The sequence below is a fragment of the Sphaerodactylus townsendi genome, linkage group LG10 (genome assembly GCF_021028975.2).
Source record: "Sphaerodactylus townsendi isolate TG3544 linkage group LG10, MPM_Stown_v2.3, whole genome shotgun sequence".
NCBI lineage: Eukaryota > Metazoa > Chordata > Lepidosauria > Squamata > Sphaerodactylidae > Sphaerodactylus > Sphaerodactylus townsendi.
Window position 1 is genome coordinate 59,547,468 of NC_059434.1, and position 25,993 is coordinate 59,573,460.

At 39.1% G+C, this 25,993-nt stretch overlaps 1 protein-coding gene across 2 annotated transcripts in view; it reads left to right on the plus strand.

The window, feature by feature from the left end:
• PRDM5 (PR/SET domain 5) overlaps positions 1 to 25,993 on the plus strand; it is an 87,389-nt gene that overhangs the window by 42,186 nt on the left and 19,210 nt on the right. The window contains exons 10-13 of one of the 2 annotated variants that reach the window (XM_048509986.1): positions 5,614 to 5,708; positions 6,542 to 6,635; positions 7,507 to 7,667; positions 11,435 to 11,528. In XM_048509986.1, coding sequence (XP_048365943.1) covers positions 5,614 to 5,708; positions 6,542 to 6,635; positions 7,507 to 7,667; positions 11,435 to 11,528 — 444 coding nt within the window. The remainder of the gene's footprint in view (positions 1 to 5,613; positions 5,709 to 6,541; positions 6,636 to 7,506; positions 7,668 to 11,434; positions 11,529 to 25,993) is intronic. The other variant, XM_048509984.1, reaches the window with a different exon arrangement.

Consider the following 25,993-nt stretch of genomic DNA (forward strand, 5'->3'; position numbering starts at 1 on the left):
AGTGATGGATCAGTACGCTTTGGCATGCTTAGAAATGTGAGCTGCAAATCCTGGGTAAAATACATTAGCATTCTGTTGGTATAGCTAAGATAATAAACGGGTTCCTGGCTATTTTTTTCCTCTTTTTCTTAAAAAAAATAATCATAAACTCCAGTTCAATAGATTACACACTTTTTGTTTTGTTTTGATCCTCTGGAAATATTTTATCATCCCCCGCTCCCAAGTTTACTTTTTTACATTTCTGAAACATGCACTGTTGCAACAGGCATTTTTATCATTATGATTCGTCAATCTCATGTTTGAATACAAGTACTTCAATAAAAAAAATAACATTGCTCTTCTGAGAAACCTCTCATTTAGGACCTCCAAGAAACTCCTGGCTGTGTGATTTAAGCTCTGGACTGCCCTAATTTTGGTCATTATTGACATTAAGTTTGACCCAGGGTTACATTTTTAAGGTGCAACTACACCATTGGTTGCTTCTTCAGGATTATGAGACTATAAAAAAATCTGGCTGGTTTCCTGACCAGTCTTTGATACTCCCTCCCCCCCCTTCGCATTTTCCTTCTTTCCACTCGCCGCTGACTTTAATTTTTTGATGAAATAGATATTCCAAAATGCTCCCATGTTTTTCACAGTTTGGCTGATGTTATCTGCCATCTGGGAATTTGGCACCGGATCTTTGCACCATCTTTCTTTGTTTTCAGCCATAAATCATACAAAAGTAATAATAATAACCATAATGCTGAGGGACACGGTGATGACTGCTCTTTCTGAGACAGAACTTGCGCCTACTGAAAGATAGAGTAGCTGTCATGAGCATAGTTTACATATGTAATGTTCTTTTTAAAAAAAAAACAGTTTTAAAAGTGGTTTAATTTATATGAAAATTATTGATTGCCACTTTATTTGGTCAGTTTTTAATTTAAATATGGAGTAAAAAAACCCACATTTTTTTCTTTTCAATCTCTCAGACACTAATTAATGTTACTGAAGTGTTTTGCTTAAGATTGAAAACCAACTTGGAATTCTTCCCTCAAAGGCCTTGTGAGTTGCTTTAGATTTCAGTTGTGGGAAATATGGCCTCATTTGTATATTTTTGTATCTGCGGTGCTACGATTGAAATCTGACATCTCCATTTTAGAGATCTCAAGCAGCCAAACTTAGGTTAACTCCTACCTGAGGGTATAATTATGTGGCATGCTATTCCCAGGCCCTGGCCAAGTCTTCTCAAACAGATCCATGCTGGGAGTTCCCAGCTAAAAGTTAGGTTCTCAGGCATGGAGGAGCTGAACTGGATTGGGACCATGATGTATATGGAGAGGGGGTTCAGACCTTTCCAATACACAATTTTCACAACTTTATACGCTTCCTGGTCTGTGACTGATAGCATTGACCCCTGTAGCGTGTATGTGAAACTTGGATTTTTCACTTTATATTTTGCTACATTGAATTGCATTTGCCATTTCTTAGCCCACTCACCTATAAAGGTCTGCTTGGAGCTCTTCACAATCCTTTACTGTTTTCACCACCCTACATCATTTGGTATCATCTGCAAACTTGGCCACCACGCTATGCACCCCTACTTCCAGGTCATTTATGAATAGGTTAAAGAGCACTGGTCCTAAAATGGATCCTTGGGGGACACCACTCCCTACATCTCTCCATTGTGAGAATTTCCCATTTACACCCACCCTTTGCTTCCTGTTTCTCAACCAGATTTTAATCCATAGGAGGACTTTCCCTCTTATTCCTTCATTGCTGAGTTTTCTCAATAGTTTCTGGTGAGGAACTTTGTCAAAAGCCTTTTGGAAATCCAAGTAGACAATGTCCACTGGTTCTCCTTATCCACATGCCTGTTTACACCTTCAAAGAACTCTAGTAAGTTTGTAAAGCAGGACTTTCCTCTGCAAAAGCCATGCTGACTCTTCCTCAGCAGGTCTTACTTTTCTACATGTTTTATAATTTTATCTTTAACGATAGATTCTACTAATTTACCAGGAACAGATGTCAAACTGACTGGCCTGTAATTTCCTGGGTCCTCCCTAAATCCTTTCTTAAAGATTGGTGTGACATTGGCCATCTTCCAGTCTTCAGGGATTGAGCCTGATTTCAGGGATAAGTTGCATATTAAAGTGAGAACATCAGCAATTTCATGCTTGAGCTCCTTAAGAACTCTTGGGTGAATGCAATCTGGGCCAGGGGATTTGGTAGCATTTAGTTTATCACTGGCTGCCAGAACTTCTTCCTTGTCTACCACTATCTTCGCTAGTTCCTTGGATTCGCCTCCGAAGAAGCTTGGTTCAGGTGCAGGAATTTTTCTCACCTCATCGTGGGACCCCTTGTATTATTCAGTCAAGGCAGACCAAGATATCAGGGGAAGTCATGTTGGCTGCCTTTATATATTTTTATATTAAAAATCAGTTACATCATATAACTCTTGTAGATGTGCCCTCATGTGAGATCTATCATTTCTCAGTTAATAAAATCTGGAATTTGCTCTAACATTCAATCTCATACAACAAAGAATCTTGTGACTGTCACAAAGTATTATAACTAATGCTCTGAAATTTGTTTCAAAAATATTTGTTAAGCCTCATTTCTAATGGATGCATTTCTGGTTTTGTTCTAAAGTGTCAAAATAAACACAGCATTAACAAAAATAATCATAGAATGAAATAAAAAGGGCTAAGGTCAGTATTTTAGTCTACCCAGTGATTTTTATACTTTGTTCTGTTGGATCTTGGGATTTTTTCAACAGGTTATGAAATGTACATCTGTGTATAATTTGCATTGTGCATTGCTCTTCCTGGAGGTCTGATCTTAGTTCTGTGTGAACTACTCAATATTCTAGAACAAGGCAAAACATCTTGTACAATACACAGTCTAACTTGGGCTACTGTATTGATATCACTCACAGAAGCAAGTGCTGTAATGAACAAGATAGGGCAGCTGTGCAGCAGGGAAAGATAACTTCAAGGTGAAGTCATATCCTAGACTTGACTGCTGAAGAAGTATATGTGTTGTCCATGGAGTAGCTGGAAATAAAAATCTGGACAGAATAGTCATTGAACCAGTAGCCACCAGACAGCATCTGAGTTATTTTTTTAATACAGGTTTTTGCAGACCCACCCATTCATCAGTAAGGAGCTTGCTTCTGGAAGCACGGAAGTCAGGATATGCTCTAGGAGATGGGTCTGTGCCAGGCAAGTGCCAGGCAAGTGCCAGGCAAGCACTTCACATTCTAATGTGAAGTGGAGCCTAGGAATTAACTAGGAAAAGCAGCATGGTATAGCCTGATCTAAAACTAAGCAAGGTTGGAATTGGATGGGAAACCTTCATGGAAGACCCTGCAGAAGAAGGCAATGGCAAATCACCTCTGCTTCTTACTTGCCTTGAAGCCCCATGCTGGGGTCCCCATAATTGGCTGTGACTTGACAGCACTTCATGGACACACAGAAATTTTGGATGTGAATTTGAATATTCCCAAGTGGAAGATAGATCTGAAAAACACCTTATTGGTATTTCCAATATATATCTGGATTTTGGGGATACTGATGGTGAGTTCTAAAAAATCCCAGAAATATTTGGAATTAACTGAGAACATTGGGAGCCAGGGTTTGCAAGCTCTCAAGACTGTTCCCCACCCTGTGTTTCTTTGTCAACCAGGGCTTGGAATCGGCTTGCCAAGTGAGTTCTGTGAGTTTCAAGTGTTGTGTTGATTTTTAAAAGTTCATTTTTTGCTGGAGGTGGTTTGTTTCAGATTAGCCTTTTTTGGATTTTGGTTTTTATTGAGATTCTTGCATTTTATGTAGGTTGATAGTTCCATGTTTTATGTAGATTTAGATGCTTGTTTTTTATGCTGTTTCAAATTCTCCCATTTTAAATGGGTTCAGTGGGTTTTGATTCCCATGTTTCAACCCACGTTTTAAGTGGGTTCATTATACATTATACATTGGTTAGATTTAGCAATAGCCCCCAATAGCATTCCTGGGAGGGGGATTCTTAAATTTTACATTTTTCTACGTTTTTTCTCTCCACAGAAAACAATAGAGGATAGCTGGGCACACCTTGTTCAGGGGTCCTTACAGTTAGTCCCTTTGGTCCAAGTGTCTTGAAATTTGGGGGTTATTCTAAGGGCAGGCACCAGCAGATCTCCTCATAAACATGGTCTGCAGTTGTCTTCCCCAGTCATCTACACTGTACCCCCAGAGAGCTAGGTACTCATTTTATTGACCTTGGAAAGATGGAAGGCTGTCCACCTTCAGCTGGTTACCTGAACTTTGGTCATGAGCAGAACTTGGACTGCAGTACTGCAGCTTATTACTCTGTACCATGGGGCACAAAGCAGGCATAATGTTAACATAGTCTTACCATGTCTGTTATCTCAAACATTTGCAGAATTAATATGCCAAGGCCAGTGGTTTCTCAGGATGAATGCTGCTGTCATGTTCATCCTGGGCTATCACTGGCCATAGCATATGAATATTGTATAAATGTCCAAGTTTTTCCATAAATGTATGTAATAATACGTTTTAAATGTTATACCTGATGCTTTTAGCAGCATTTATGTGGAGGCTGTAATATTAAAGTTATCCTTGAGAATTGATGATTCTCAAACTAGTGGTTCAGAAGCAGAAAAGCCAACAAAGGACTATTAAATGGCAAAGTAAAGAAAATAATACTATAGGAACATATATATACTGGCTTCCTTGATCAACTAAACAAGCCCTTATATATATATATTTGAAAGCAAACTAAGGGCTTGTTTAGTTGATCAAGGAAGCCAGTTGATCAAGGAAGCCAGACCTTGTTTGTTAGTGAGTTGATAAAGGGACAGTTCAGACAGTACTCAGTTCTATACCTGTTGATGAGTTGGTGCGAGAATCACATTTTACATTCCTGCTCATCCAGTGTAACTGTCCCATGTCCAATTATTCTTGCTATTCGTGTGCTATTATGGTGTTTGAATGGAGCTCAGTCGAGTGTACTCGATTCATGTGGTCAATCTCCCCTAAAAATCAGGAGATTAATTATGCAAACTGAGCCTGTGCATTGCATCTGGCTTCATTTAAACATTGCCACCACATGATTAGACTTTGGCATCAGCACCAGGGGAGGGGCACTGAATGGATGCAGATGTGATTTTGTCATGCCCTTACTCTTCACCACACATGGATCTGACTATTGTCCAAATTAGTCAACAGTATTGTCCAAATTAGCCAATAGTTGGTTTAGCAACCCTGGTTTATGCATACAGGAATCTCAAGTGATATACTCTGTTTTTCAAGATCCAGACTTATTCTTGCACTGAATTCTGAATATGACTTGTATCTGATTAGCATGGATCATGTTATTTCAGAAGTTCCTTAACATGGTGTGAGAAGGCAAGTCATAAAAAATATTTTTATTATCTTGGGCATTTTCTTTGTTTGCTTCTGTCCAACCCCCGATCATATTAAATAACCAAATACCAGAAAAACTGATCACCTAAGCAAGCGCCAAGGTGTACTTTTAAAAGGGGGAACCTAGAGGAGGCGTGGGTAGACTTTTCACTCATGCATGGTGCTATATTAACAGCCCTAGAGACTGAAGCCTTCTATTTATCCACAGAACAGGTACAACCCAGTCAGCAGCAGTGCAAGCTTCCCCTCAGCAAAGTCTCATCTAAATGTCTCAGCCCTGTTCTGGAGGATCCACCTGTTGAGGTGAGAAGGTAGTTCAGTCTCTTTATGTCCAGAGTTATTTTGGCTTTTCTGCAGCAGTTGCTGTTAAAGATCATCTCAGTAGATCCAACATTACAAAGATTGGTTGGAAGCATTTATATTTTCATTTAGTTCACTGTCCTAAAAATATGATTTTTTGCTGCATGTAACCTAGGGTAAACTGTGAAGAATGGTAGTGAAGGAAAGAGATAGAAGGCTGGGTTCTAGTAGGAGTAGTGTGGCACAGTAAGATGATAGTGGGGTTTTAATAGCATTAGTGGGGTTTTAACTGCAGTCCAGCTCTCCTTATGACCTGAATTTGATCCTGATAAAAATGGGTTTCAGGTAGCCAGTTCAAGTTTTACTCCACCTTCCATCAGTAAAATGAGGACCCAGCTTGCTGGGGTAAAGTATAGACAACTGGTGAAGGCAGTGGCAAACCACCTCATAAACACAGTCTGCCTAGTAAACATATGTAATGTGTATCTGCCTAACAACAGCCCAGCTAAACTCCTAGCTTCTTTGACTATAGAGCATAAAGTCTTTGTTGCTTCTTTGGCAAAATGAGACAACAGCACTTATGAAGATAGCCAAAATTATTGTAGTAACTTCAAATTGATGGTTTGGATCCAACAAACTTTTCTGCTGGTATAAAAATGAAGAATGGTTCCTTATGCTCACCAAAAAGTCTCTGATGGTAATCTTGCGTGGGGGTGGATTAAATGGGCACTGTAGAAAAGAGGGGAATTGGTCAAGGTGGAACAAATATAACTAGTTGTAGCCAACCCCATATCTCATAGACTTTCCCCTTGAAATCAGTCGTCTTTTGTCCACAGACTCATTCTGAAGAGAGACCATTTCAGTGTGAGGAATGCAAAGCATTGTTCCGAACCCCATTCTCTTTGCAGAGGCATCTTCTAATACATAACAGTAAGTCTTAACCTAGACTATTAAGAAGTCTGTACTCAGTACTGATATAACCTGTGATGTTATGGGAGCAGAATTAAAGAATACTCTCTACTATGCATAGACATTCACCTCATTTAAATTAAATTAGCACTAATATTTTCTTGGACTGGGATAAATGTTTTGCATTAACTGTGGGTTATGGCTGTTGGCTGCTATACAGCTTTTGTGGAGTTTGCGTTTTTTAATGGAATGGCCAAACAGACTCAAATAAATTAATAATCTTAACAAACATTGGTTTGGTTTTTCTCTACCCAGCCATATCTTTTTATTACTAAGGCATGCAGGACACTACTACATTTGGACACTTACAAGGGACAGCAAAATGCCTCCAAGGTAGCAGTTGGCTTGCTATTGGCTGCATGCTTCCTTGAGAAATTTTCCAAGAACATTAAACTGATGCTATACTGAAAAAGATGATATTATTTTGTTTTATTTATTTTATTAAATTTCTATAATGCCCCTCCCCTTTCAGGGAGCATCAGTAACACTGTGTGTCATATCCCCATCTCGCAAGCCTAAAATATCTTCTGAAAAATCCATTGTAGTTTTTTGATAGATGTATTTAAAATTTGATGTATTTCTATTGGACTCTACATCCTTTATCCAAAAGTGATCAAGGTGTCTGCCTGGCAGGTAAGTATACCTGGTTTCTCTTTAGGTCACATAAATATTTTGCCCTTTATCCAAAACAGATCATTCTTCCTGCTTATGGTATAACTGTGTGTAAATGGGATCATACCTTCATAGTTTTATGTATATCCACTATAGTAAAGGTTAATCTAATCATAATATTCAAGTTGGTTTTCCTTGTTTTTTTAAAAAATTTATCTAGGTGAAAGAACATTTAAGTGTGATCATTGTGATGCTACCTTCAAAAGGAAAGACACTCTGAATGTTCACATACAGGTTGTTCATGACGGTCACAAGAAATATAAATGTGACTTATGTGACAAAGCTTTTGTGACACCCTCTGTGCTGAAGAGTCATAAAAAAGTAAGTATGTTGTTCTTAACAGTGTGGTCACCGTAGTCTTGGTAACATTCACTTTGAGCCATGCCTGTCTTGAATGGAAGAACTATGTACAATACACCATTCTAAGCTACTTCAGGAAGTGCAAGAGACAAATTTTAAGGAGAGCTAGGTAGTCTCTTCCCTACATCTCATTTCCAGAAGCTTTCATTGCAGCAGCAGCTGTTTACTCAGTTCTGACATGGATCATCTCCGTATGCCTAGATCCACCCGCATGGAAAACAATATTCAGAAGCTACAGCCATTATGTGAAACTAGTAGTCAAGTCCATTGTATGAACAAATACAAAACTGTTGGTGTGTTAACTGTGTCCTCTGAGGGGCCAACTCCTCCTGCCTTTCCTCTCCCCTCAGCCCTGTGTCATCACCCCCTCCTCCTTTTCTATGCAGTAGTTAATGGTGCAGTTCAAGCTGCCAGCAGTCACTACCTTGCCACAGGTAGTGGCATCAGCCTATGTCTGCTCCTCCTCAGGCAGTTGCAGATGGTACAGGACTGTAATTATTCAGCTGTGGGGAAGAGGGTGAGAGAGTGATTAACTGCCCCATTCTGCTGTTTTATTTGTGTTGTTTTTACCCGTTCTGTGTAAGCCCTCCCCCAAGCCGTGAGTGCATGGCAGTTGGCTGCAAGTAAGGTACAGAGTTTCAGTGGAAGCACCACTATAGTGGTTTCAATACCACCATGGCTAGCATTTTCTGTAATTGAATTCCACCACCACAACAGGCACTGTTTTGTGGTAGAATGTCACAGGATGGGAGACCATGAAGGAGGTCCAGGATTGCCACACAGAGGCAGGCTATGGCAAACCACTTCCCTTCTTTCCTTGAAAACCCTACGATGGGTCAGCCTAGATTGATTGTGACTTGAGGACACTTTACACACACATTGCGGGGGGGGGGGGGGCTCTCATCCAATATTATTGCTGGAGAAAAAAATTAATGCAGCTGTAAAAAAAAAAGGCTTTCTTCCAATTCATCTTATCTTGAAAAAGTGGCTCCTTATCTTGAGAAAGCTGATCTGACCATCTGGATCCATGCCATGGTGATATTAAGAGTATTGTACATGGCTTTCCCCTCAAAATCAGTTCACAAACTCTGGTTGCTGCAGAATGCCACAGCTTGCTTATTGTTAGGAGCTTGCTTTTGGTGAATGTTTTATTGTTGATCATTTTAAAATGTTTTTTAACTATTTTATTGTTTTTGTGTTTGTTTTTAAATTCTGAACCACCTTGAGCAGATCTGTGGAGAGACAGTTTAAACACTTTCTAAATAAATAAATACCACACTGTCTGGAGCTACCAATTTAACTGTAATTATTTCTTTGAATCAGTACCCCAGAAGAGTTTGTGAAAGCTGGAATATGACCTGTTATTCATTCTGCATTTCTGCTCATTGTATTTGTTAGCAATTAGATCAGAAAAAGGTCCAGCCACTTAAGGTGTATAGGCTACTCTGCAACATGTCGAACTTTTCCATTTTTAAAGCCATTATAACCTTTATGACCTCCAGCGATGAAGACCACAATCCAAAGATTGAAGTATTGATCAGTTTGTGTTTGCCTTAACTTTGATTCCATTGAGGTTGTATGCAGTTGCATTTGATAAGATGAGCTAAACTAACATTCTTTCTCCCTTTCTCTGTAAATCTGTGGTTTCATTGAGAAGAGCAAATATAAACATTGGGAATCATTGGGACTGGAATCATTGGGGCTGAAATAAATTTTAGAAGGCTGTCTCCTTTGTCACCTTACAAGTCTGAGATTAAAAGTAATAGTTTTCATTCAATTGTTAATAGCTACTGTGTTTGAAAGGAAAACAGTAGGAACTGGAAGACATAAAGCAAATGTTTTGTTTAGGTTATATTTCTACCAAGGATTGGAAACAATCTGTGGATTTCTGTCTTGCAGGAAGAAAGCAGGGACCTTGTGCCACCACACGTCCCTCTACTACCCGTCAACTTATGAAAAATGAGCAAGCTCATTGCTATGAATATGTGATACCAGCTAACCCTGTTTCTTTAGACCAGGGTTCCCCAGTGTGGTGGCCAAGCACACCCGCGTGCCTGCTAACATCTTTTCTGGCACCCGCCAAATGTTTTTAAAAAGTGCCTGCAGCCAGTTGGTTAATTTGTCTAGCAAGCACTTCTGGTTGACTACTGGAGATTTGATTGGCTGTGCAGATTTTTTAAAAAACATTGTTTTTGGCAGCAGCTGCCCCTACAGCACAAGGATCTGCACTATGTTAACCAAAGTTAAGCTGTGGCAATCATTTTATGGCTGGCTCTACCAACTGCAGCCTCCATTTTGTGGTAGCCATTTTGTTGCTAAACCCACCTTGCTGTGCCAGAATTCAGAATGTGCCTGCAGGCTCAAAAAGGTTGGGGATTCCTGGTTTAGACCTACCAGAAACTGACACTACTGGTTTGGCAGTACATGTGCATCCACTGCTACCTTGTAACACCTGTTAGTAAGAATGGGAGTCCCCTTTCTATTGGGCACCATTCAGTGGCCTCTCACTGCTTCTGGAAGTCAAAATTTTGTATGTAACCTAGTTATTTAATAATTTGATTTATAGGCCACCCTTTCCCAGTGTGCTCAGGGAGGCATACAACATATTAATAACAAATTCATAGAATCATAAAATCAACCATTTAGATCCATTTTCACCAACAACATCTTAATGCATTCTAAGTAAAATAAAAGGAGGGAGTAGAAATGCTGTTGCTGTCCTCAACCAAAGGCCTCGTGGAATATCTCTGTCTTGCGGGTCCTGCTGAATTGAGATAAGTCCCACAGGGCCCTGATCTCATTCGGCAGAACATTCCACCAGACTGGGGCCAGGGCTGAAACAGGTCTAGCCCAGGTTGAGAACAAAGTTGATGGTGAAATCCTATGCAAAGTGGGGGGTGAAAGCCTATGGGCCAGTACAAACTGGCTTAACTTTTCCTCATGAATAAATGAGTTAAGCAAAACTAGATCATACCATGTCCTTGAGTCCACCATAGAAACATGGCATCATTTTAAAGCTTGTTTTATTTATTTATTTATTTTTATTTATTGTTTCAATTTTTATACCGCCCGATCCCCGAAGGGGAACAACAAGGGGAACAACAAGGGCCTGCTTCTGCTAGGGATCCTTCTGGTGGAAAACTGTGCACCAGGTCAAACTGACTTAAGAGTTTTATTTAACAATAAACAATGAGAACCAATAGAACTGAACTGGACATGGCTTTCAGATATGCAGTTATTTTATAACCATGTGGAATTGAAATGTTTTGGTAGGGTTTAAGGGTTAATATTTGGTGTAGAAGAAACTGGAAGTCTATATGAAATAATTTGGTGAGTTTCTGTCTGTGTGTATATTTTCGATTTGATTTTGAAGTACAATTAAAAAAACCCTTTAAAACACCAAAAAATGCTATTAAGGAATAGTGCTAATATAAAATAACAAGGCCATACGTTACTAGTGTCATGAGCAAAAAAAGATTAGTTGAATTTTTATAAGCCAAACAATTTAAAAGAAATAAATGACCTAATTTGCCCAGTCTCTAGGCTGCATGACCTATGGTTTGCAATGAATAGCTGATTTGTTTAAGTATTTTGTAGTTTTGTATTGCTAAATTTAAATTTGATTTTAATATTATATTTTTAGACTCTTAGAAGAAAAAATGTAGACATATTGAATTTTATTTTCTGTTGCAGTCACCCTCACTTTTCATATATCTTCTTCCCTATAGACTCACACAGGTGAAAAGGAAAAAATTTGTCCATATTGTGGGCAGAAGTTTGCAAGCAATGGAACATTGAGAGTACATATTCGAAGCCATACAGGTACACAGCATTACTTTGTAATAAATGAACTTTTTCTTAGACTTTTACATTCCAGTCTAATGGGGGCTGGAAACAGCACTGCTGCCATGCTCCAGAGGGCTTCTAGGCAGCACAGCGAGGCAGAAAATGCACCCCCCCCCGCCTGAAATCTCTCCATAGGGCTAAGTGGACCTATGCCACTTAAAGTTTGAGGCCCTGGCCACGGTTCTGGTGTGAAAGCCCGAAGGAAGACAACTACAGTCACCTCAACCCCCGTAATGCCCGAGCCTACTACCCCCAACCCCAGCGTAGTTCTGCAGCAGCCCCCACTTCTAGGTCTTGCTGCTGTGAAGCTGAGGAGTGGCTGGCCCCTGATGCCTTTGCCTTTAAATATAAAATTGCTAAATTACTGTTATTTTGTAAATGCTATGGGCTTCTGAAACCCAGCAAAGTTTAGGGTTTCAGTGAATCTTAATCCCAAGGAGGTAGCTTTGGAAGACTGTTTGCACTGGGATATAGTAGTACAGGGAACAAGTTATCCCCTTTCTACCTAACCATCAATAAACTCTGTATCTCCACTTCACTCCTAGCTTCCATGGCTACTTAAAAAAAATGCTGGCAAAACTGATTATGGATCTCAGTTTGGCCAAGACAGGAAGTTTCTTCTTGATATTAAATATCCTGATATTAAATATGACATTCAAACATTGGTCATTAGAGTAAATACAGTTCACAAAGCCATTCCCCCCCCCCAAAAAAAAAAATTATTTCTAAAATAGTGGCAGCATCTGGTTCCTCAGAATGAGGGACTTTGGTATGGATAATCCAGATAGAAAGACTGTGTATCCAACTGGTATATGCTGGTCTGTGTTACAGTTGAGGTAAGAGTGCACATTTTCTTTTAATTAAGGAGCTACTTTACAAATTCTATTTTTTTCTGCATGAAGTTTTTCTTTGACTAGGAAAAGACTGGCACAATTATTATTATTATTATTATTATTATTATTATTATTATTATTATTATTATTATTATTATTCTACAGACTTTTTCATACATATAAGAAAACATAAAGTGGGAAGTAATATAAAACTTCTAATTTACTTGAGAATCTTCATTCATGCGTTTTAATATTCCAATCTGAACTCAACTCTCTTCACCACTCCCCTGCTATTAGTCAGTAGAACAATCTATTTCCTTCACTGGTTAGCAGTTTACCTTTCACCCAATATTAAGTACTCTGACTAATCTTCATATCTGGCTGTATATAGTAGACAAATATTTCCACAACAAAGCATCTACCCTGGAGCATCATGTTCACCATAACATATTCAAGTAATTGGCAAGCTGCAGAGAGTTTTAGTGATGTTTGGTTTCCAACTTAAAAGGGTGAGGGTTGGTGTTTGACATGCAAAGCACTTGTTAACAAATAGTTTTTCTATGACATTCTGTTCAGTTTTGCATTAACAAATTTGGCTTGCAGGAAGATGACAGAACATGTGCACTTAATCACTTGGCTTCCTAATATGTTTGATAAGTTTTAATCACTCCCATCTCTCACAGCCACCTGTTAAGATTAAAGCTGTTTACTTGTTTTGCCCTGTTTGTAATTCTGACTGTAGCTAGGGATGAATACTGAGTGTGCCAATGAAAATTTGGATTGTGTAGCTAAAATTAAATCCCCTTTACAGAAAGGACTAAAATGGTGGTTATCAGTTGGAGAAGCCACGGAAAAGTGTGGGTCACCAGGATTCTAGTAATTAATGCTGGAAGAAAAGCTTTTTGTTGAGCTGAAGGATGATATCTGGGGCCAGCCATGCTGGACATTATAATAGTATTGACATTTTTGTTGTACACATTAAGTACTTTGAGAAGAACAATATGAAATATCTTAACTGATCCTAGAATCATCATCTACGAGAGATGGAGCTGCTACCACTTAATGCCATCATACAATATCTTTGTTTTGACAGTTCAGTATTTCTCATGGTATCTAATTTGGCCCTAAACGAATTGAAAAACTGATGCAGAATCAAGTCTTGCAGATTATGTGGTATTGACATCTAAGAGGACAGAGATCTGTTATTAATCCTGAGTCTTCTGCTGCCACTAATAACATTTTTTTATTTTTTTATTTATTATTAGTTTTATATACCGCCCTCCCCCTGTGGGGAATCTAGCTGCAGCCTTGCCTGTTACTAACTTGTTCTTCATATAGCCTTTTCCAATCTTATGGCTCAGGTGAGTCTGTTTTCCATCTGAGCCGCAGTAGATTTGTTTATGTAAAGTTATATACCTATACGACATTCACAGAATGAATTGCATGGGGCATTTGAAGGCTGTCACCATGAGGCTGTACAGTTGCATGCACAGGTGCTTAACGCTCTCTAGAAACTGGGGAAAATATTGACTATGGAGAATGATATCCATTTTCAGAAATAAAGGCTAGATGTGAGGCAGATAGGAAATGCCACTAAACATGACTGAAAGCAGTAAATCATCGTGCTAATATTATACCTCTTATTCTTGGGGATTATGCTGAAAGAAACTTTTTGTACAGAACACGAAAACTATAAGCAAACTCTGCCTCTGTTGTGTGTTGCATATGTGGCTGGTGATTAGGAAACGATTTATGTTTGTTTCTGCTGCCTTCCTGCACTTATTGACTAAACCTCACTCATATACTGTCCTGGTTCCCTGGAAAGCGCTCTTTTGCAGAAATAACGTGATGTGCTGTGAACTCAGTTTTAACTTGATCTTTTGATTTGACGGAAATAGTTCCAATGAATATATAAGAAATGTGGAAGAATCTCCTGTAGTTTGTCATCTCAAACTTTCAACATTGGAATGACTGAGACAGTTCTCTGTGGGTCAAAGAATACTGCAGCACATTCTCTCTTACTATGTCCTGTTGGTTTATGGCTTCTCAGGTCAGAGGGAGCTGGGGTTAATTCAACAAAAGAATCCTCTGACCATAACATAAATCCCCCTAGTTGTTCATAAATTGTAAAACCAATTCTGTGGAGTACAGTTTGGGATTTTGAAGCCTGGACCTGGAGGTTAATTATTTGCCTCCAGTTGCAGCCAATACTCAATGCTGACATACATCAACTGTGGTTTGTACTTGTGTCTGCCTTGCCTTAGAAATTTGCCATAGAAATTTAATAATAAGCCAGTGTTTGTTTTGAAACAGTAGCCTGGTGTCTTCCTCCATGAATGCTTGTGAGACAAACTGGAAGACTGACTTCTGTTACTGAAATTATTATCAGATAATGTAATGGGTACACATTTTGAAATACCTTGGTAATTTGTTCAAACTCAGCTATTGATTTGGGAGGGGTGAGATGCTAGAAGAATTAGAAACTTAGGGTTGTCTGTAGCTCCACTGAGTATTTCACTTTACTTTAATTCTGAATATTGCACTTTACTTTAATTCTGATGAAATATCATTCTCAAATCCTAATGTACAGTTTATAAACCAGGGATCCCTACCCTTTTTGAGCCTGTGGGCACCTTTGGAGTTCTGACACAGGATGGTGACCACAAAATTATACTTCAGGTTTCAGCAATATGTGCATATTAACTCTTAAATTTCAATATGTTCATAATTCTCATGATTACAGCTTGTTCTCCAAAGTATCCTTGATATATACTACTTATGTTGCTGCACTGAGAGTTAACAGGTTTAGCTCCATATGTAATTTGTCAAATCATCTTGTTGACAGGCCAAGTGTTACTTTGAACTGTGCCTTTTTGTGATTGACAGGGATTGTGTTGCTCCTCAGTGTTCATCTCTCAAGAGCCATGAATATTTTTAGTGTCCAATAATGGAGAGTTTTTCAAAAAGTAATCTGGGAACTCCCTCCTCCCACTTATACATTACCTCTTCTACTCACAAAAACTGGTTAGTCAGGACCAGTGGGACTTGTCTGGCTGATACATCAGAATTATTTAAAAGGACTTCAAGAAGAGTCCAATCCAGCAGGGAGAGACCACAGGAAATCCTAGGCCCCATAACACAAGGTGACCTAACCTAATGTAATGCATTTCTAAAGCCTATAAATGCCTAGCATTCATTTTATCAAGTGAAGCCAAATCCAATACCTTTCTTTTTCTGATGGAGGTTTTATTCTCAAACACATAGTATTATGAGATCTGTTTATGGATCAGGTAAATTTATTTCAAAGTGATACGGTCAGTTGAAAAGAATCATTTAAACAGAATTGTCAAATGTACTGATTATTCTTGTGCTGTTACCAAAGAATTAAAAGCAGCATAAGTTTATTTGCACTATATATTTAGTGCTGTTCAGTGCCATTTTCAGACATTTTCAACACACATTTTACTTGCCTTTAGGCTGCATCTTTTATCTAAATGGACAAAGTACAAGAATTGGTATGCATGCTGCTGTGAAGAGGTATATTGTAGTCCTTGTTCAACTGAATGTTTTCCAGCATTTAGCAACAGCTGTTACTGCTATGGAAATGAAGCACACTAACCAAAGAAACACATTTAATTGCAGATCTGTTCAGGAATTATTTTTAATTTATTTTTTTCAATTGTTCTGCACTGCTACATAAGGAGCAGCCCTATTTTCATGAGGAGCAGCCCAGACAAACTAGAGGATATATGTAAGAATGGTACTACTGCCGAGGAATTCTTTTCAATTTTATTATTATTATGGGCTAGCTGTTCTGGCTTATATAGATTCTGATTTATAGATACCTGCACATGTCTTTCACTTCTTTTGTTTTTACATGTTGTCATTGTGATTTTTTTCCATTTTCCCTATTTCTGTTGTTGCCAATTTATTCGTTTCTTGTTCCATATGTCATTTAAACAGTGGTGAAGCTGCAGTGGAGCAGGGGGCACCGTGCCCTGGTCGCATGCCATTGGCATCACATGAGGGTGGACCAGACCCCCCTTCCAGGGGCAGGGCATTGGCAGATCGGGGCAAGGGCAGATCAGGTCATGGGCGAGTTGGAGCAGGGGGGGGGGCATGCACGGGTAGGTTGTGGCCCAGTCACAGTTCCCTCTTCCTCCATACCTGCATTTAAACATATTATTTCTAAATCACTTGCTCACAAGTGATATGCAAATAGCATTTAAAATGACACCATTGCAGGACAAACACAGTGTGAGGAAATAGAAAATGATGCAAAAAAATTCAACATGCAGGAGAGAAGTGAAATGAAAATGACACAGTACACTTGGGACTCTTGTGTGTGTGTAGTTAACCATCAAGGATTTAAAACAAATTAACAAACAGCAACAACAGCATCTTAGTGACACTCTGCTGGTTTTAGTTGTTTATACCATTTGAGTATTTTATTCCTATTCATTTTTAATGTGATTTGGTGTACAATGTAATGAAATTGGTTTTTATTCTTGTAAACTAGTTTGGGTTCCCTGTTCCACATAAGCAGTATGGAACATACCATTTAAATAACTTTCAATTCTACATTAAAATTAAATGCAGTGAAAGAACACTTCAGGAAACTGATGTGTATTTCCTGTCTGTGCAGATTATTGTAAAAGCATCAGGAATATTCACTGACCTCAAGACAAAATTTGTACCCTGCCTTTCTACCCTTTTAAGGTCTACCAAGGCAGCTATCAAATTAAATATAAATAATTAAATCATACCTTGAAAAATATTAAAACCAACAAAAACACAAAAATCACATTGTTAGCTATACTAAAAACAATAAAACATTAGTTTTATTACAGTCAACAACCAGCCACACAAAAAATATCAAATACAGATAATTACTGCTCAATCACAATTCAGAGTGTCTGTATACAAACATAGGGATAAACCATACAGTGTTTATTAGATGCACTAACTTAAAAACCAATTTACCATGGCAATTTGTTAAAAACAAAAGGACACTAAAAATGTTTTACTTTCTTTTATTCAGCTTGGGGGAGTGGTATGGCCTTCTGCTAGCATGTTTGCCCCATCCACCACATAAGGGGCTGCCCTCTAGCAGAGGGAGGTGGCATCCAGCGACCCTCCACTTCACAATAACAAAATCTGGAGGCAGGCATAAAGGGTGGCATAGGAGCTATGGAGGACATTCTGACTGTGTTTTTTGTTTGTTTTGTTTTTCCTACTTCCCTGCACAACCAAAAAGCTGTCTAGAGGAGGTGGCATGATAGCTGTGATGGTGCGATTTTCCAGGTTCTGGTTCGCATATATTGACATGAAATATACATAGTGCCCTTTCAGACAAAATGGTGATTGTGCATATTGGGAAGAGTACATGTCATGATCTCGTGACTGATCACATTTGGACCCAAGTAATAAAAGCGTTTTTTGGACTTTACCGCTTCAGGCTTTGGGTACTGTATACAATGGCAGACGGTGGCACACGGCCAGCACAATCCTCAACCGCAGGCAGATAGGGATGGCACTGCTGCCTCTACAGGGCTTTTTGGTGGTGGAGGAAGACAAAAAATAAAATGACACTTCCCTGCTATCAGAAAGCCCTCCATAGGACTCAATAGTTTTGGCTGCTGCATATCTGGAGGCAATGCGAAGTGGAAGCCATTTAATGTTGGCTCCACTCCAGCCATGCCAGTGGGGTTGACATGGTGCAGGAGTTCTGATGCAGTGCTAAGCCCCATGCTCAGGTGACTTGGAGTGCCGCGGCAACTACCCACCAGTGGATTTGTCCCTCAACCAGGGTAAGAGCCAGGGGATGGCAAATTTGTACCCTGCCTTTCTACCCTTTTAAGGGCTACCAAGGTGGCTATCAAGCTTCAGCCCCCCTGTCCCAAATTGGGCTGTTAGGGAAAGTTCATACTGTTGCCTTTTATGATCCTAAGTTCAGTCTTTGCCATCTTCAATTAAAGAATATCAGAATGGCAGACAAGAGAAAACTGGGGTAGGTGAATTCAGTATGAGGCAGCTTCATGTGTCAAAATTTCCCACAGGAAAGAAAAATTATTTGAGTGTTCTCCAAAATTATTTGAGAACAAGATTGTTGTCAGGCAGATTGTTAGGCTGACAGATCTTTTCAGACTAGATTCCAGTTGTGGTTTTGGGGGATTTTCCTTGGTTTTATTTGCTGGTTTGCATTTAGGCATGCATTCATACCTTCAGTTTTAAATTTTACTGCCTGCTTGAGTCTCTTGAATTTAGTGAGAACATATGAATTCTTTTCACATCTTTCCAGTAACTTGCAAGTCAGTGTCTAATGCTACTAGTAATTGCTATTGGCTTTATAAGAAAATAGACAAACTAGTAAAATTGACTTGTGAAATCGGTTCTTTTCTGGATTTGGTTGCAGTCTTTTTGACGGGAATTCCTTGCTTTCCTTTGGCCTCTTGCGCTGCTGCCATAATTAATTCCCTCAGATGTTCCTGAAACCTCCTTTCATAATTAACACAAGTCATCTTTTTTCAAAAGTAAAAAATCTGTTGCCTATAAACCACTTTCATTATAATAAGCCTCGAACTTAGGACTTCTGCATTCCTAACGGTTTTGGGTCATATATCACTGTCTAGTTTATCTCACTATGACAGTTAAATCTTCAAAAGTATCTGTAAAGTCTCAAGCAGCTGTCAACGTCATGTTGCTTTGCTACTAGTGGATGAGAGAGAAATTCTTTCAAAGGGTGATAGCTAGTGACTTCTTTAGATCAAATGAGTTACAACACCTAATAGATAGATTAATGTGAGGAACTGGAAAGAGAACCAGTGCTGGGTTCACTGAGGTCAATGATTTTAATATTTCTTTTCAAGAAGGGGGATGTGGAACATTGATTCCGTCCAGTTACAAACACAAAAGCATACATGTAAGAGTAGCTAAGCCTATGAACTGAACTTCATGTACCTTTATGACCAAAGAAGGTTTGACAGAATGGGCAGAATTCATGGATTTTTATTTATATCCCTGCCCATTCATACCTCAAACAGGTGGTAGGTTCTGACTTTAAATAAGTTCTCTGGTTAAATGTGTGGAGAAGGAGATGTGTGGAAGACAGGAGATGTGTGGAGAAGGCCATCCCCACCTTTGCATGAATTGCTGGCTTATGAGCATGGTGCCTATACTGTGCCCACACAAATGCTCCCTCCCTATGGTAGGTAACATTCAGAAAGCAGCGTGCTTGATTATGAGGAGAGAGTGTACTCATGAACAGTGCCTCTGCATGTAGGCGCACCGCTCAAGCCAGTGCCTGGAGAGGGTCTGTATATTTGTGCCCACAGAAGCCTGGAGAGGGGCTGGCATATTTGTGCTCACATTCTTTCAACACACAGAGTAGCTATTGAACTTGTGTGCAGCCATCTTCTTTTTTCCCTTATTTAGCTGTGTTCTACTTCTTTAAGCGGGTTTTTCCCCTAGTTCAGTGTTAGAATCAGGGTGAGAGGAAAAAAATGCTTCAAATAAGAAAAGCGTATCAACCTTAGTTAATATGTCCATGTTTTGATTTTTATAAAAATCATAACCCATTCCCAGCTTTACATGTGAATAAGTGAACATGTAAATTCAAACGGATTCCATAGATTAGATCTACCCAACTTTTTCTCCCAGTCATACCCATTTTCCCAGCCCACATCTTTTTTTATTCATGCAGGTCCCATGATCACCAGCATAGCTTTTTTGCAAATTGCAGGTCAGAAGGGACCACTTCCTTCTTTTTAGTTACTGAATAACTGGTTAGATCAAGCTCCTTGTCATGTCTTGGTTGGGTTTTGGATGGTAGTTAGCAGTGGTGTAGTGCCAATGGGGCGGAGTGGGGCGCAACCCTCCTGGCGTGAGCCTGTGCAGGGGCAGGGCATGGGTGGGGCAGGGGCACGAGGTACCCCAGGCGCAGTTCCCCCTCGCTCTTCCCCTGGTAGTTAGGAAATATATCTTGGGCTCTGTCCACTTCAGTGAAAGAAGACAGGACCATTGCAATATATTTGACATGACAATATATTTGACATATTTGACAATTAATGGGTTTAGGTTGCCAAGAAGCTACCTTAGTTTCATTGAGCCTTTGGGCCTTTATTTCATGAAAAATATCTTAACATATAGAGGCTTGGGATTTTCTTTCTTTTTAAAATAGTTTTTTATGTTATAAATTTCCTTTGATTTTATTTCATAGAATGAAACATAAATATCAATATGAATATTACTAACATAATTGATCTAACAACATCAACAAATACACACATACACAAAAGCCTTGTTTCTTTTGTAGTAAACATCCAGCCACATATTGACTTTAGTGGAACTAAGACTGCATTAAAATTAAATTATACCTTGTTTATATGTTGCTGAAATTTGAGATTGTTTAGTGACCTGCTTCCTCTTGCTGTTTCTTTTAAGACATCTAAATTTCAAATCCTTTCAGATCCATGAATGCTGAAATAACTACAGTCCCCAGCCTCAGGGTTTTTTTTAAAAAAAACCCCCGAATATGTTCAAGCTGGAATTGAGATACATGATATATAGCTACTAGGTTTCTAAACTCTAATCATCATTTGAATGTTAGGGATTTCCCTTTTTTACCCTCACTGTGCATTTTATGAGAGCTTTAAATAATGAAATTAGCAACAGGCTAATCCAAACCTCAGTTATTGCAAACATCAAGTTATCTGTCTTCACTGAGTGTCACCAGACTTTATTTATATTAAAAATATTAGTCCTGTATTTTGGACTCTCACTACCCATGTTCATGGGCTCTCCCAGATCATTTGGGTTACTGGGTTATAAAACGTGTCCCATTCGATAAAGACAAGGATTCTGACTGATTTTTACTTATGATTTTCTTTTCAAATAATCAAAACTTACGATTTTGTTCTTCTTTATATGAGAAGTTGAGCATCTATTCAAGGTGATGAAGCCAAAGAAATCACTTTACAATAATTGCAACAAGATTTCCTTTGGGACAAGTGATATTTTTTAGGCATTTTGTAAATATGCCAAGCATGAAATACTGTTCTTCTTTACTCTAACCTTTTGCCCATTCATACTTGCTATTGCCTCTGTCATCGCCTCACAGTATCTCTGATTAGAAAAGCTTCCTTCTAGCTTTCTTTTGGGTCTGTTCTATTGATCACCAGGCAGCAAGTGTTAAATGTGGGATCCAGATAGCCTTCTCTCTCCCACCCCCAATGACCTTCTGCCTAGGAAAATTATCTTGATTTGGCCTGATACGCTGTAGCTGTGGTTTGGTATTATTGGCTTTTTTTCAGTTTGGATAAGGAAGTTTATGTTATCTTTCTGTGATTTAGTGAGCGCTTTGATCAGAAAATATCTTAGTTAACTATTAAAAATTTTTTATGTTAGGCTTCTTTTTTATCATCACACATGTATGTTGACAATAAAGTAGCAAAAAGATGCCCAAACAAACTTACAATGTAATCTTAAACACAGTTATAACTTTCTCAGTCTATTGGCTTCAATGGACAGATGGGTTTGAATCTTCTTAGGACTCTACTGTTGATCACTGAGCACCTTGTCAAAAATCTGTAACACACACTGGACATAATTTGCTATTATAGAACTGTTTGATAATGGAGTTACTTGATCCTCTATTTGGAGATGCCCCACATCAGTCAGTAGGTTGTGTCCTGCAGAATTGCAACAGGAATGTGTTGGCAGTTGCACTTTCACATTTTCCCTTCCCCTGTATGCTTCAAAATCTACTCCTGACAATTGGGGGACCCTTGAGAGTAGCTTGGGATGCCATGTGCTGGGCGTTAGCTAGAAGGATAATTGATAGACAACACTCATGCTATTAGTAGATGTTCCCATTTATGAATTCCTCAATATTGGCTATAGCTTAATGAGTTTTAAATTATAAATAAAACATGTGCCCGCAAACTGTTCCACATATATGCCATTTTCCTTCAAAAGAAACCAGAAAAAACTGTAGTTATTTTTCCCTTGACTGGCATCCAATATTACCATCCCACCTTAAAAGAATAATGTGTTGGAATGTGTAATATCAGAAGAGCATTAGTTTACGTGTGAGCCGGAATATGCTGAGAATCCACTGGACTGCAAATAATCAGGAGAGCAAGATAATTTAACATTGCAATCCTATGCAGTGTCAAACTAGGCTTTGTCTATTTAAATTAATGGATTTAGAGTAGAGTAACTGTGTAGGATTGCACTGTCAGACATGATTTAGATCACCAAGAAAAGATGGACTAGTTTAATTTTGATATTCATTCTTTTCCTGAGCAAACATGTGTAGCACTTGGTTGCTATAGCAATTAAAACTTTCTGATTTTCAGCTAAATAGAGCCTTAAATCTGAGAACATAATCCTTTGGTCATGCAGCTCATATACATTGCTTGGGAACAACAAATATTTCTGTTTGTTGTTCTCTGTACATATTCAAGAGTATTAAGCAGTTGCTTAGAACAAATCCTCAGAGATGGGGACACGATCGGGAAGGAAGCAGTAGGAAGGAGAAAATCAACCAATCCTTGTGCAAGTTTTTGCTGTATTAATAGGAAGAGGTAGGGACAGTTTTTGCCAGTTTTCCTTCAATCAGTTCTACCCATACACCATCCAGTTGATATCCAGGGATCCCACTTCTCTTCAGAATATCTTTTGATAGGGCTTAACTGGATACAGTGTGAAGAGAAACTTGCAAATGTCTATTCTGTGAACTTCATTTATGGTTCATAGGTTCCAAGTCAATATATTCTTACAATAATTCCCTAAGTGACGACCAATCGCCGACTTCCAACAGTGAAACCCCCCCACACACACACACACAAATCAGTGTGCAGAACTCAGTCCTGCGTGCCCATTGGTCTGTCCCTTGCTTGCCTTCCCCTGATTCAGCAGCAAGGCCACTGTCCTCACCTGTGACAACCCTACCACCTTCTCCTCTGCCCTCCCACCATCCCCACAAACCACCCTGGCCCACCTGGTGGTGGCGGTGCAGAATGGTGGCAAAGCACACAGCCATCAGCATCTGTGGGAGAACGCTGCTGGCTGGGCAACCTCTGCCCCACCTTCCCCAACTGCCAGAAAGATTCATTCATGTTTATTTGTGGGGATACCCAGGTGGTGCCAGTGGACAGCAAATGAGAGGGCCGGCAGCTAAGCGGGCCACTGGGGAGGAGGACCTAGGGAAAGGCCATTGCAGGGGAAGAGGCTTCCTCACCCCTCCTTTCCTAGATCCCATTTCATTTCCACATGAAATGGGCTTTGCCACTAGTAGCTTAAAAAAGGCTAAGAATGTAATTCAACTCAAATGTAGGAAAGAACGAATACTGAGAATTTCACATCGAAAGTTTTCACCAGGTAAAGATACCTTTCAGTTAGCAGAACTTTCCCAACAAGTTGGCCCTTGGCTTTCTTCTCTTGACCTACTGTTCACTGATCAACTCAAGAGCCAAGACAAGCTGCTGTGAAGTGGTCATGATAGATGGGTTTTATTTCTTATACCTTCCGGGCATTTTTGCACCTGCACAGTAGAGGAAATCAGCTTATCCCCAGGTCTTGGTTAGGTCAGGTCATTACAATGGACAGATTGCTCAGTTTGCCATATTTTGGCACTGCTTCAGGAGTAAGCATAGTTTAAATAAGCTACTTACAACTTGCTGTTGCTTTCTATGTCAGGTAGATTCAAATGAGCACCAAACAGTAAGACAAGGGTTTTTTTATGCTGAAAGTGTGTATTTGTACATGATTATCATTCTTCTTTTAAATGGTTAGTTGCAAGATACATCAGTTACTGTAATGAACCTGTTTGCTAAGAAAGTTGGGGATTATTGTCAAAAACTGAGAAAAAATGAAGAGGAAGTAAAAGCTTAAACTCTAACAGGAAAAAAAATCCTGAAAAGAGTAACAAAACAATTAGGTGCAAGAATATAATGGATGATCTGTGTCAGGGCACCACAGGCATAACTAGTTGCTATCAGATGACGGTGTCACTTTCTACTGGCATCTGTTGAAAGCTGCTTAAACACACATTCTTCAAAAGCTATAAACACCAAGATTAATCTTGGAAGGACATTATTAACAGTGTTCAGACCAGCCGTAAGCCAGCCCTGTAAAGTTAAAAAAAATCTCCCTCTACTAACAAAGAATGAAGGGAAGAGGTGGCATTGCTGGTCTGTCACCACTCATCCGCTTCCAAACCTTTCCAAAAGGTTTTTCCCTTGAATTGCAAAAGCCTCAAAACATAAAAATGTCAGCTGGATTAATTAAATGTTTGAGTCCCAACAGCGCCTTCAGTGTCCAATGAATGACAGCATGGATTAGTGACACTGGAGGTCACAGGAGATAGTGTCACATTTCAAACAGATGTGAAATTGGTCAATCAGAGCACATGGGACAGCTTTCAGGCCTTGTTAAAAAAATCTTGGCTCAAATCCTTATTTTCAGGCTTAATGAGGTAGGGCAGGGCAAGGAAAAGGGGAAGAGAGAAAGCAATAGCTTTTTACAAGGTGCACCACAGGCTCCTACCACCCCTGTTTGTTTCTGTAAGTGGCTTTTTCCTTGACAGCATTGAAAATAACTGGAATCCATTCCTCCTAACAAGAGTGCAAACTACATGCCCAGTGTTGCTGTCTTCTATGGATGTGCAGTTCATAACTTGCCTCTGTCATTCTATTTTTCCCTTTCACCCTAGGGCATACTTACTTGCAATGGCTTGGTTAGATGTGTATTTATTCAGCCATTATTTAATATACTTATGACTCCACTATGTAAAACATACAAGTCTCAACATTCAATTCAAGGATTGATTGATTGATTGATTGATTGATTGATTGATTGATTGATTGATTGATTGATCGATCGATCATCTGATACATTTTTGGCTCATGCTTTCCCCAAAGAACTAAAGGTGCCATATGTTGCCATTTCCTCGTCTATTTCATCCTCATAACAACCTTGGGAATTAGCTTAGGCTGAAGGGAGAATGTTGTGCTCAGTGTCATCCAGTAAGTTTCACATGGGGATTTGAACCTTCTCTCCCCGGTTCCAATCCTGCACTGACCATGCTAGCAATAACAACAGCTTTTTTTAAATAAAGAAAGTTATCAGTTAAAGCTAGAGAATAAAAATGGCAGAAAAGCATAACATGAAATGCACTTTTTAAAAACCAGCCATGAAACAGTTCAGTGGATAATATGAAAATGTCTACAAACCAAGACAGAAAACCTCTAATCAGAACGTGTATTTCAGTAAACAGTAGAAAAAGAAATTTGTTAAACTGGGGGCAATTGCAAAAAGAGTCTGGAGAATAAAAACATTTTTTCCCTAAAGTTTAAAAACATTTAAAGTGGAGCTAGTGAGACTCTGGAAAGGAGAATCCAAAGTCTTAGTAGCAGTAGAGAAAAGGTCTCTTTGAGCTGCTCATCAGCTTCTTCTGTCATAGAGATCAATCTCTGAAAGTGGTCTTAAGGAGTTAGCAGGTTTGAATGAAGACGACAGTTGTTCAGGTATCCTGGGGCCAGACCACACAGACCTTTACGTAATAACCAACACTTCAAATTGTACTTTAAGTATATCAACTGCCTG